Source organism: Penicillium brevicompactum (assembly GCF_028827555.1).
Source record: "Penicillium brevicompactum strain IBT 35665 chromosome Unknown utg000001l_segment0_segment1, whole genome shotgun sequence".
Lineage (NCBI taxonomy): Eukaryota > Fungi > Ascomycota > Eurotiomycetes > Eurotiales > Aspergillaceae > Penicillium > Penicillium brevicompactum.
In genome coordinates, this window is record NW_026623204.1 from 1 (window position 1) to 12,332 (window position 12,332).

General features: G+C 49.0%; 4 protein-coding genes and 1 pseudogene across 5 annotated transcripts; 4 read left to right on the forward strand and 1 right to left on the reverse strand.

The window, feature by feature from the left end:
- Position 1: 1 nt before the first annotated feature.
- On the reverse strand, positions 2–2,226 carry N7506_002432 (annotated as a pseudogene). Its single transcript has 4 exons — positions 2,111–2,226; positions 1,657–1,864; positions 1,461–1,583; positions 2–1,372 (listed from the first exon to the last, which is right to left on the reverse strand). Coding segments are annotated over exons 1-4 (1,818 nt in total).
- A 1,249-nt stretch (positions 2,227–3,475) lies between these two features.
- N7506_002433 (uncharacterized protein) lies at positions 3,476–4,835 on the forward strand (the record flags this gene model as incomplete). Its single annotated transcript, XM_056951728.1, has 4 exons — positions 3,476–3,637; positions 3,687–3,794; positions 3,861–4,245; positions 4,435–4,835. The coding sequence occupies 4 exons, from the start codon at positions 3,476–3,478 to the stop codon at positions 4,833–4,835; spliced, it is 1,056 nt and encodes a 351-aa protein (XP_056814879.1).
- Positions 4,836–5,562: 727 nt separating this feature from the next.
- On the forward strand, positions 5,563–7,615 carry N7506_002434 (T6SS phospholipase effector Tle1-like catalytic domain-containing protein; the record flags this gene model as incomplete). The annotated part of the gene is made up of 2 exons (XM_056951729.1): positions 5,563–6,325; positions 6,408–7,615. 2 exons carry the CDS (start codon positions 5,563–5,565, stop codon positions 7,613–7,615), a joined length of 1,971 nt encoding a protein of 656 aa, XP_056814880.1.
- A 529-nt stretch (positions 7,616–8,144) lies between these two features.
- On the forward strand, positions 8,145–10,435 carry N7506_002435 (IQ calmodulin-binding motif protein; the record flags this gene model as incomplete). The annotated part of the gene is made up of 5 exons (XM_056951730.1): positions 8,145–8,534; positions 8,585–8,890; positions 8,940–9,642; positions 9,704–10,096; positions 10,161–10,435. 5 exons carry the CDS (start codon positions 8,145–8,147, stop codon positions 10,433–10,435), a joined length of 2,067 nt encoding a protein of 688 aa, XP_056814881.1.
- Positions 10,436–10,696: 261 nt separating this feature from the next.
- N7506_002436 (putative 2-methylcitrate dehydratase (PrpD)) lies at positions 10,697–12,313 on the forward strand (the record flags this gene model as incomplete). Its single annotated transcript, XM_056951731.1, has 2 exons — positions 10,697–11,117; positions 11,175–12,313. 2 exons carry the CDS (start codon positions 10,697–10,699, stop codon positions 12,311–12,313), a joined length of 1,560 nt encoding a protein of 519 aa, XP_056814882.1.
- Between the last annotated feature and the right edge of the window lie 19 nt (positions 12,314–12,332).

The window sequence follows — 12,332 nt, forward strand, 5'->3', positions numbered from 1 at the left end:
TACTCCGACGAGGAGCATTCCATCCCTTGTTGTTCAAGACAATGGTCAAAATGGGGATTCCATATCGGCGAGCAACCCAGTAGACAGATCCAGGCACGGAGAACAAGAACGTTCCATCGCCAACGACCTGACAGATGAACTTGCCCTTTCCTGGTCCCCCGTGTTGCATGTCACTGGCGAGCTTGATACCAAGGGCTCCACCTCCGGACCAGCCAAGACCTCCGCCTCCGCAGTTGATCCACGAGTTGGGAAGAGTAGCTGAGACTTGATCGGCGACAAAATGGCCGTTTGTCACGGCTTCAATGGCCCAAATGGTATCATCAGGAACACCCTGGCGAACCTGTGCCATGAGGTAACTGATGTTTAATGAAGCATCGTCACCTCCTTCAGGTACCACGGCCAGTTCTCTGATCTCTTGTCGGCGCTGTGAGTATTCTTCATCTCGGAGCTGACCCAAAATAGCATTCTCTTCAGAAGCGGTGAATTCTTGCAAGGGAGTCTGGGAGGCAATGTATTCATTGATCTGCTTCAGAGCAGTAGACGAGTCGGCACGGAAAGTTGCCATCGAATTGATGTAGAAAACCGGGATCTGCTGCTTCAAAGGGTCCACATCGATGTGGATTATCTTCGCCGAAGCAGATGGCTTGAACTGAGTGGGAACCCAGGGAACGTCGCAATCAATCACAAGGATAAGATCCGATGTTCCCACTAGGTCGTGTCCCGGAAACCTCATTCCTACCCATGCGGGGTGGTCAGCCGGGAAGCACATGTCACTGCCACCGGTATCCAAGACACGGATTCCTTTGAAATTGTTGGCCAGATTGACTAGCTCAGTCACAGCCTGGGCTTTTCTCCCAGAATACCCAGTAATGATTAGCGGGTTCTTCGCTGCTGCGAGCTCCGAGGCGATAAGCTCAACGCCGGAGACAGGCAGGGCTGCTGGTGATACAGGACCCCAAACAGTCTGGTTAAGCTGATATGGCTCAATATCTTCTTCCATCACCTCTCGCGCTCCGACCAGGTATACAGGACCTTGTGGGTCACTGGTTGCAAACTGCAATGCGCGGTTGACAATCTGCTTGATGTTTTTGCCGGTCTTGATTTCACCGGTGTATCGGCAGTATTGAGCAACGATTTGCTTCTGGTCGGGTACATCTTGGATCCAATGAATATATTCAGTGCGCGAACCTCTCATCTCGCCCTCGATTGTATATGGTGATAGACCAGCAAAGATGAGAACCGGAGCGCGCCCACAGGAGGCATTGTGCACTGCTGCTCCAAGTCCCTGTGTCCCGACATCGACGTGAACAATAACGGCTTGCGGTTCGCCAGTCAATCGAGCGTAGCCATCTGCCATCGACAGGGCTACCATCTAAATGAAACATTTAGCGTGAGCGGGACTGTGTACCGAAGCGATGAAGCTAGTATAGGTGGGTCGCATGATGTAATTGTTGACGAACCTCATTGGGGCAGGTGATGATTGTTGGGAACTGGTCTCTCTTTTCCTTCTGGCCTTTCACCATGGCCTCAAGAATGGAAGGGTGATCGGATCCGAGGTTGACGAAAACATGTCTAACGCCACCCTATACAGTTTGTATTGATCAGCTTGATTCAATGCGAACTAGAAAGTCCGAAGCAGGAACATCTTTAGCGTACCTCCCAGAGAGCTTCAAAGAATGCGAATGATGCCGTGTAAACCCTGTAATATGTGAGCAACGATCGCCTTGATTTGAGTAGAGAGAGCCTGACATTGTGCTGTAGATATGAGGCAGTCTTGCCAGTTGAATGTATGATTACGCTCCGCGGTAGCTGAAGAATTCTCTCAGAGTTTGCCCGGATATTTTTCAGCTGAGGGGCAGCATTGCTGATAAAGCGCCAGAATCTGGGGAAGCACGGATTGACATCTCGGCCACAACTCCGATGAGGAGGCGTGGGGGTTGGAAGAACCGGAATTGCATTGGTCAAGTCATACTTCTCGGCTATGATTTATTCCACTGGTGCACGGGATGACTTTTTTCTTCCTCTCGGAGATCAAATCCAGCATCCAAGAGCACAACTGTGCCTGGTGGGTTGCGGTTGATGAGGGGCAATATCGAGATTCGAGACCCACCGGGATTTGGTCTCCGATCCGAATCGCAACTGCGAGACGAGCAAAGAAAAGTCAGACTCTAACCAGCCGTAGAGTAAGGACAGTCTAAGGGTGCCGATGCCAGGTACATCATCCATGGATTTTTGAAACCCAGCAGGTGCCTTATTGATATTCTTGGAATCACGCGTGTCTCGTCGAAGCAGGTGGTTGAGGGACTCGAGGCTTTCTGGCTCGGAGTTTCACTTGAACTTGCGAAGCTTGCGCAGTCATCTGGTAATGTTTCAACTGCAAGGCGTGCTTGTTTGAACTCCCTCGTTTTGTTCCATTTCGCATCATGTCTGTTTCTGAAGCTTTTTGAATTTCAGGGCTGGGGGATCGGCTTAGACCAGCTGACGTGAGGATTCTCCACACCTATACTTCAGCTCAAAATTAGTTTGGAAAAAGTGACAGCATGAATCAGACCTGATACTTCTTGGTCTCCGGGATCGCAAACGGCATCAACCGAGCCTACTTTCACCTTGATCATGAATTAGATAGAGCATTGAAGTGTCGCTTGGACTCGCTTTTGTTTCAAGGTCGTCAAACCCCCTTTCATTGTAAACGAGGGTAAATTTCAAGATTTTGTTCGCCAGTATTTGCGATAATCTGTAGCATCGCAAAAGTGTGAAACTTTCATTCGCAGATACGCACAAAGGTTCCGGAACAACAGTTTTATCTCGTTATTGGGATTGATCTTCAAACACTTGGCGCTAATTTGAAACATCGCGCTTTTTGAGACGATAAGATCGGGGATCTAGAACAAGATCTGGCGAAATTTGACCACGCGGACCACGCGATCTCGGCACAAATGCCCCAAACCACTCGATCTCATTTCCGCAAATCAAACAGATCGCGAAAAGCCACAATAAAAATCTATGGCTCAATTCAACCCGTGCTCGTGGGTCGCACTATCCAGAAGCCTCGGTCCGTTCATTTGGGTACTAGTACCTTAATTTAGCGCACGCTTTTAGTTTCGAATGGGGACTAGGAGGCCGCGCCTGCCAATATGCCCCTGCTATCGCTTAGGGCCTCCTCTCTCAATAACGGGCCGGCAGTCAAAGATAATTTCACAGATGCCCCACCTGCGCCAGCTTCAATTATGGGTCCTTTGCTTCGGGGTATCCGGGGCTTTTGGGGCGATTTATATAGGATGTTGGTTTCTCTCGATCTCTGGATAGTTCCAGTTAGAGCTTTACTTGTTCTATCTTACTTATATCAAGTCGATTGCACCTTTCTTCTTTTTGGGATTGCCACTGAGTTCACACGTCGATAAAATGAGCACTGGTAAACCGATTTCAAGGTTTGAATGACTGGCTACCTCGCGGAAAATCCTACTTTATCCTCAATATGGGAGCTGCAATGACCTTGGAAGGCCGAAGCCTGGCTATTTTTCTCGTCTCAATTGTCATGATGTCGCTTTCCCTTGCCATTGTGTCATTGCGAACATTCGTTCGCTTGTGTATTGTTCGTGCTTTTGGCTGGGATGATGCTTCAATGATTGCTGCTCTGGTAAGACCATACAAAGACTCCGATTTGATATGCTTCTCACTCCTGTTAGTGCCTTTTCATGCTCTTGGGCTGTTGTTGTATCGTTGGATCGATGAACGGCATCGGTCACACATATACAGACTTTACAAGTGTAGACATCTATAAAAAAGCTCTCCTGGTGAGTGCGGACACCGAGACTTACTATCTTATTCTGTGGAGATATGCTGATTACCGTCTTTCATAGTGGTGGTGGCTTGGTCAAATGCTCTACGTGTGGACCTCTGCTGTTGCCAAGATATCCATCGCCCTGGCACTTCTGCGACTGACAGTCAAGAGATGTCACCGGATGATCCTATGGTGTACAATGATTCTCACAGTATCGATTGGGCTTATGTTTTGGCTTTTGCTGTTATTCGACTGTCGTCCTATCTCCTATTTCTGGCGACAAGTGGACCACACGAGTACCGGAAAATGTCTTTCAAAGGCCGTGTTATTAAATGCAGCCTATGTTTACAGCTCGCTCACAATTGTGTGTGACCTAACTTTGGGAATATTGCCCGCATTCCTGGTGTGGAAACTGCAAATGAATCGCCGGACGAAGTTTGCGGTGGGAGGAATTTTCAGCCTGGGTGCCTTGTATGCAATTTCTTCCCACGTTTCGTCCTGCCAAGGATCCTACTGACTTTTTACAGCGCTAGCGTGGCAGTGGCCTGTCGGGTCCCATTTCTGCGATTCTATTCCGATCAAAACTTTCTTTGTATGTTGACAGTCGATTGCCCCTTGATAAAGTTCGAACCTAATACGGAGTACTTTCTCAGACTCCACCTGGCAAATTGCAATTTGGTCTGTGATTGAGACTGGCCTCGGCATTACAGCGGGGAGCCTGATCACTCTCCGTCCTTTGTTCCGCTGGCTGCTCGACGAGAAGAGCACTAAAGATACCCACCGCCAAGACAAAAATTTCAGACAATATCCACTGTCTCTCTTGAATAGCGAAGACCTGAAAAGATCTCAAGACACGAAATATTGGCGCCCTGATATCGATTTTGACGACACTAAAAGCATGATCATCACGGTGTCGTCACCAAGGAAAAACAAGTTCAGTCTGAGCAACAGCAGCCAAGAAGCTTTACATGCAGAGCTCAGTCCTGCTATCTCGCCAAATCATGTTACCGTGCAGCAAACTTTTGTGCAAATAGTATCAGAGCGGCCAAAATAGCGATCTCATTTGTTCAATGAAACTCCAATGAAATGTCAAGGACCGAGTTTAAGATTTGATACGATTTCCTTTCGGCGCCCATGGTCGGGGGGTGTGGTGTACCATGGTTGAGTCGCCCTTATCTGGCTAGCTCTGTTCCCCAGGTTTGGTGTCATAAGGCGACCTGCAAAGTCCCTGCACACTCAGCTCGGGCTATTATATCACTTTGGTACCATTACAACCAGATTGCAGTCTGACCAGGATGGTTGTACCGTCAGCCCGCCTTGTTGCTTTTTCCCTGCAGGATCAGCACGGGCTGACCCGGTGGCCTGGGGCGCCCCCGATGGTGCCCTTAAGCGTGAGTATCATCTGCATTATTATTGGCCCGCTCAACCGCAAAAGAGGAGCTGATCTTATGAACAGTCACAATATCTGCAGCGGCTGAGGACAACACGAACGCTGGGTCACCCCAACTCTCCAAAAAGGGCTTAGGCTGCCGAAAAGTGGCGTAGGAGTGCGTATCTCACCGACACTAGAGCCCCTATAGCCTCCTGCAAGCGAACCAAAAAGAGGGAATTTCAGCGCGAGCACTGTTCACCATGGCTGTTAGTTTCATAAGGGTACGGTTGACAGGGGATCTTCTCTTGCCATCTCATAAATTAAGTCAAGCCCGCCTCGCGTACATACCTCAATCCCAAGAAAGAAACTACCCCCTCCCGTTGAATACATTCTTCATTTGGCGAGAAAAATGTCACTTTGTTCGGAGGGACACGATATTCCCTATATTATTCAACAGAGACGTGATGCCAAACTTCCCCCCATCCCAAAACGCATCATCATTTGCTGCGATGGAACATGGCAGTCTGCCGTGTCGGGAAAAAAGAATGTTCCATCAAACGTGACGCGTCTTTGTCGCGCCATGAACAGTATCGGAACCGACGATAATGGAAAGCAATGGCAACAGATAGTCTGGTATGACTCTGGAATCGGTACCACTTCCCTTGCCCTTGGAGAGAAAATCCAAGGCGCGATTGGTGAGGGATTGGAGGGAAATATTGTGGAGGCGTACAATTTCTGCGTCTTGAATTATAATCCCGGCGATCAGATCATGTGTTTTGGTTTCTCGAGAGGTGCATTCACAGCTCGCGCCATCGCGGGACTGATCTCGGACATTGGAATCTGCAATAAACACAATTTGAATCGTTTCCCGGATCTTTGGAAAATTTACAAAAAGAACAAGCCGGGCGAGAGATTTTTCGGCAGTGATCTTTGGTTCGAGTGGATGGAAGGGAAGGCCGACGAGAAGCAAGGTGCAAAAGGCGACGAGTTCGTCTTCTCAAAGAAAGCACAGGGCGATTGGGCCCAGGAGGGGTCGCGAAGCGTGGAGGTAGTCGGAGTATATGACACAGTTGGTAGCATTGGAATGCCAGCGATCCTCGGAGTGAAACTCCCATCATGGCTCACTTGGTGGTCGGATTCAGGCGGTTGGGAAAATGTTGATCTTTCGGCCAGTGAGTCAATGTCTCTCATCGCTCAGAGGCGATTCAAAGAGAAATAATCCATGGATGTAGCCAACTGACACATGAGCACTAGATATCAAACATGCATATCACGCTTTGGCCCTCGACGAGCACCGGAACTCATTCTCACCCACCTTGTGGTACTTACCACGATTTGGAAATGTGTCCGCCGAGCAAGTTGAAGATCAAAGAAAGGTGGTCGGGAAGAAAGCTCAGGAATACCAAGATATCTTGGCAGATGCGATCAAGCTCAAGCGCAGCGGCAAGGGCAGTGATGAGGACATCAACAGCGCAGCGCGCCACCTCAACAGGACCGCCAGAGATCTGAACAAAGAAGGCCGGAAGTTTGTCAAAATGGAAGATGACTGGAAACACCAGGATCACCCTCGAACTTTGAAGCAAGTGTGGTTCCCAGGTTACCATGTCAATATTGGAGGAGGTTCAGACGACAGCCTTCGCAACGAAGGTGATATGGAAGAGATGTCCAGCATCACCTTTGCATGGATGCTTGACCAGATCAAGCCTCACCTCTCGCTTGATGAAGAGTATCTCGTCAAGGAAAGAACCGATATGGAGTTTTGGATCTCCACACTCGGCGAAAATGATCAGCAGAATGAAGGATCCTGGCCCCAGCGCACTCTTGCGGCCCTAAAGACCCCATTCCAGAAGGCCGAAAAGATTATCAAGGAACGCACCTATGGCTGGGGTACAGGGCTGCTGGAGGATAGCTTCACGCCATTCTTTTACCTCAATGGATCGAAGCGACGCACCCCTGGTTACAACTTGCGCGACAAAGATGGACAGCTGCTTGGCGATACGTGCGAATTTGTCCACCCGGTGGTAGGGTTCAGAAAGCAACAGATTCCATCATATTCACCTCTCGGTCGCGGTATCAAATACAACCGTCGCAAGGCAGTCAATGAGGATGGTTCCCCTTCTATAATGTATGACCTTGGTGATGCACGCAAAGAGTTGCCCGAATGGCGCTTGGGCGGGTTGGATTCCTATGAGAGGTTGTTCATCGCCAGCAAGGCCGCATACGACTACATTGATGAGTTGGACCTTTATCTTCAGACTGGCGTCAAGACACCTCGTCGATCGGTGTGGGGAGTCCGAGACATTGATCTCGGGATTGAGTTGCCCACCATCAATTCGTCAAATGCTCGGCAGTCGGCAGAAAACGGCTCCAAATCGGACGCTAAGCAGGAAGAGTCACAGTCAAAAGATCTGGGGGATCAACGCGCTGAATGGGCCGTAGCAGAGGCCGTCCGTGACGAGTAACTCACTCAGTGATTTCCTGTCTTTTTCTCTTTTCCTTTGCGATATACAGATGCAAATATGTAAAATTATTTCGGTGTGGAATGAATGAAGCCAAGGGGCGTTTGTGGAAATCCTGCTTTGTTGTTTCACTGTACATTGCACTAGTCACTTTTTACCAAGACTTCATGTGGGAACCAACCATGTTTTCCAAACTTGGCCCATGGTGTATATTTGCAGTCCAAATTGCGACGCAGCCCTACCAATAATACGATCGCTTCCTGATTTGGTGAAACCGCAGGGGAAACAAGCATTTGTGGAGACCGGATGACGTTGTAGGGCTGAAGCGCGTCATCTTGCTCGCAGCCTTGCGACTCCAGGCCACGCCCAGCTGCTGAGCCTTTAGGCACCACAATTTTGGTTCATTTCGATCCAATCCAAACTTCATCCGCCCTGTCCACTTTGGACCAAGTTGTTTGCCCAGACTCGTTACAGGTACTATCTCCGACCCGGCGCGAAGCCAAGCACATACGTCATAATCATACCTTCAATAATGGACGCCCTATACCCACGAAACTTCACAGATGTGCTCGAGATACTTGCTGCAACCTGCTCCTTCGTTTTTGTTTCCGTCGTTCTGTTGATTCGACAACCCATCAGCCTCAATCGTGCTACCTGTACCATGGTCTCGCGCAAATTGTACAATATGTCCCACGGGCAGCAGACAGTGACCTCGGAGTTGGCCCTTGACCCATCGCAGTGTCCGCAAAAGGTTTTCCACAAGCTGTTTGAGGGTCATCATCTCCCACATACCCATCACAATGGAGAAGGATCGGGCTCGGACTCTGACGAAGCATCCAAATGGGAGCAATTGGACGAGCTGCAGAAGGCTCGCGCGTGTGGAAATTTTGAATCAACCGAAACAAGTGAAATATTCTTAAAGGTTGGTTTGTTCCTTCAGAGGGGATTCAGTCATTTAACTATTCAATTTAGGTCTATCACGACGCCTTGTGTTCTTTAGAGAAAAACCCCATGTCGGGGGTTGTCTCTCCCCCTCTTTTGGGCGGCACGGGAGTTTTGCCCTTGACGATTGTTGCTCCTTTGCCAGATTTGTGTCGCCATTTAGCAAATTGCATTGTGCGTGCCGAGCATGAAATTTTTCTAGGTACCAATTTTTGGATTCACTCCGACGCATCAACACTCATCACAAATGCCATCCGAGAGCTCTCTAAAAGAGCTGGCGAACGAGGCCAAAAGATAGTAATGAAGATGATCTATGACCGTGGAGATCCTCGGCAGGTGAGTTCCGCTGCTCCGTTTACTTATTTGGTACTAACTCGGTCTACAGGCGTGGGATAACCGACTCAACGTGAAAGAGGACCAGTATGTAGGCGGCAAAGTCAGGCTACCTGCTGCGAGCGAGATCCCCAATGTTGATCTCCAGGTCATCAACTTCCACCGGCCCATATTTGGCACATTCCATGCAAAGTTTACCGTTATAGACCGGCGCATGGCTCTCATACAGAGTAGTAATATTCAAGACAACGACAACCTCGAGATGCTGTCTCATATCGAGGGACCCATCGTTGACTCTTTCTACGATGCTGCATTGTTGTCCTGGGGAAAGCCTCTTGAGCCTCCGTTCCCTCTGTTGAACTCACCCGCTAGGGATGCCCCAATCCAGTGCTACAAAGGCGCGGAGCAGGAGAACGGGGCTCCTTCACAGAATGGAGCTGAGGCTCTTCCCGAGCATACAACCAAGTCTCCGCACTACGATCTCGACTATCATCACGAGGCTCGCCGAGTTAACGAATGTATGAAACCAACAGAAACACAGACACCCACACAGGCTGTGAGCCGACACCTTAGTATGTTGATACATGATCAATCCCCCAATCATTCTTCTGACCTTCAACTAGATACAACTATCCAGCCAGACACGACTGGCGATGCGCCAGACAGCGATCAAGACCCGGTGATGACCCCCTACATGGTGATGCCCCCTCATGAGCCCTTCGCAATGGCTGTGGTAAATCGGGAGCCTTTTGGATGTAAGTCATAAGCCAAAAAGCCAGATCCAAACCCTCGATCTCATGCTTAACTTTATTCAAGCTCCAAACCACAGCAGTATCCACACACCCCAGAACTCTGCCTGGATCTCGGCAATCAATCATGCACAGAAATCGATTCTCATTCAAACACCAAATATGAATGCCGAGCCTTTAATCGAGCCCCTCATCAACGCTGCTCGTCGCGGTGTCATTGTAGCCTGCTATCTCTGTCTTGGGTACAATGATGCAGGCGAGTTGCTTCCGTTCCAAAACGGGACTAACGAGATGATCGCCAACAGACTATACAACTCTCTGAAATCAGATGAGGAGAAGTCTTGCCTACGGGTGTGCTACTATGTCGGCAAGGACCAGACCCGTCCCATTCACAACAGTTTCAAGAAACGCAGCTGTCACATCAAGCTCATGATTGTTGATGAGCAAATTGCTATTCAGGGTATGTCGTCGACATTATATCTTATCGGTTGTTTATATTCGCAATCAAGCTAACCTTCATAAAGGAAATGGAAACCTTGATACACAGTCATTCTTCCACAGCCAGGAAATCAATGTTCTTATCGACTCGGCAATGATCTGTCGAGCTTGGCTCGAGCTGATTGATCGCAATCAGAACACTGCCAAGTATGGTGCCGCAAGTCCTAAAGATGGCTGCTGGCACGACCCAAAGACTGATGAGATACCACCTGGCTCTATGGGACCTGTTCCTGGCCGGTTTAGCTGGGCCAAGGGAGCTATTGGTGCTGTACAGAGGGTGCGAGGAGTCGGCGGGTTTTGAGACGATGGAGTCTGTTAGTCATATTTCTTGGAACCTAGAAGCAAAATATCTATGCATCCCCATAGGGGGCAACTCATGTCCTGCATGACAAATCAAATACCAGGTTTTATTGTGTGAAACCTTGGAAAGTGCGTAAACAGGGGCCGATTGGGGCACCGCTCGGAGGGAAACTGAAGAGTTTCATCTGATGCGCATGAAGGTACTAGTTTCGGGTCACATCGAGTATTTCCTGGAATCGTAACATCGCTATATCAAAAGCAAATGATCGTGCGATCAAACAATTCACTAGGTCATGTTCTATTCTGCTATATCTTGGCTATCAGAATCAACTATCATTTAACTGCATTTGAAATGTCTCCTCCGTACGACCAGCCCATAATCAATGTCATTGAATATGTCTACGATTATCAACTCGACCAAAACGACGAAGAAATGTGGAAATGCGCCCGCACCGTTCTCCTTGATACAATAGGCTGCGCCATTGAGACAGCAGCAACAAGCAAATCATGCCGCAGGCTGCTTGGCCCCGTAATCGAGAATACAATCGTACCGAATGGATTCAAAGTCCCCGGAACGAACCTGCAAGTCGACCCTCTGAAAGGGGCATTCGACATGGGGGTTTTGATACGGTATCTAGATCACAACGATGCACTTGGCGGTGCGGAATGGGGACATCCGTCTGGTAACCCAATATACCACAAGTGGGCCAAGGGGGTCTATTACTGACATCACGATTCAGATAATCTCGCCGCTATAATACCGGTCATGGATTGGCTTTCGCGTACGAGTAAAGAGGAACAGACTTCCCAGCAAGAGCTACCGATGACGATGCAGACACTGTTGATTGCTCTAGTCAAGGCGTATGAGATACAGGGGTGTTATCAAATGCAGAATGCGTTCAATGCCTACGGGATTGACCATGTAGTGCTGGTCAAACTGGCGTCCGCAGCCGTTGTCTCCTGGCTACTTGGACTAACAAGAGAACAAGCCATGGCGACATTATCTCATGTCTGGATGGATGGTCATCCGAGTCGATTGTACCGAACAGGTTCGAATACTATATCGAGGAAAGGGTGGGCGGCCGGTGATGCGGCGAGGAGGGCTATGCAATTGGCCCTGATGATACAACAGGGCCAGGATGGATCACCGGAGGCTTTGAGCGCGCGGCCATTTGGCTTCTGGGAAAGGACGTTTGGTGAGAATGGGTTCATTTTTCCTCGTGCTTTTGGGTCTTGGACTGTGCGCAATGTCTTGATTAAGACTATGCCTGTGGAGGGGCATGCGATCTCGGCTGTTGAGGCTGCTGTTTTACAGTCCCGATTGTATCGACAAAGGGGATTTGTTGATCCTGTGGGGGATGTCGAGAGCATCTACTTGAGGACGACGGAAGCTGCGTCTCTGATAATTGACAAAAAGGGCCCACTGCGAAATGCGGCGGATCGAGACCATTGCATCCAGTACGTGGTTGCTTTGGCGTTCTTGAAAGGAAGTCCACCAGAAGCTGCAGATTATTTTGACGGGAGTTTCTGGGCACAAAGCGAGGAGCTGGAAGCTTTGCGGGCAAAAATTGTGGTCCAGGCTGACTCTGGTCTTCAAAATGACTATTTGAATCTTGAAAAGAAAAGCATCGGTGCAGGGATGACGGTCCATCTCAAGAATGGTCTTGAGTTGCCTGAGGTGCTTATTGAATATCCAGTGGGACATGCGCGAAACCCCGAAACACCAACTGCGGTGCAGGAGAAGTTTGTGAGAAACATGGGGCATCTGTTCTCTGCAGCAGATATCTGTCGGACACTTGAAGCAGTTCAAGATTCAAATATGTTGATCTCAGATTTTATGGAGCTGTTCGTCCCTTCTTCAGCCACGTCAAGACTATAGTTTTGTGTAAAGGAAGAGT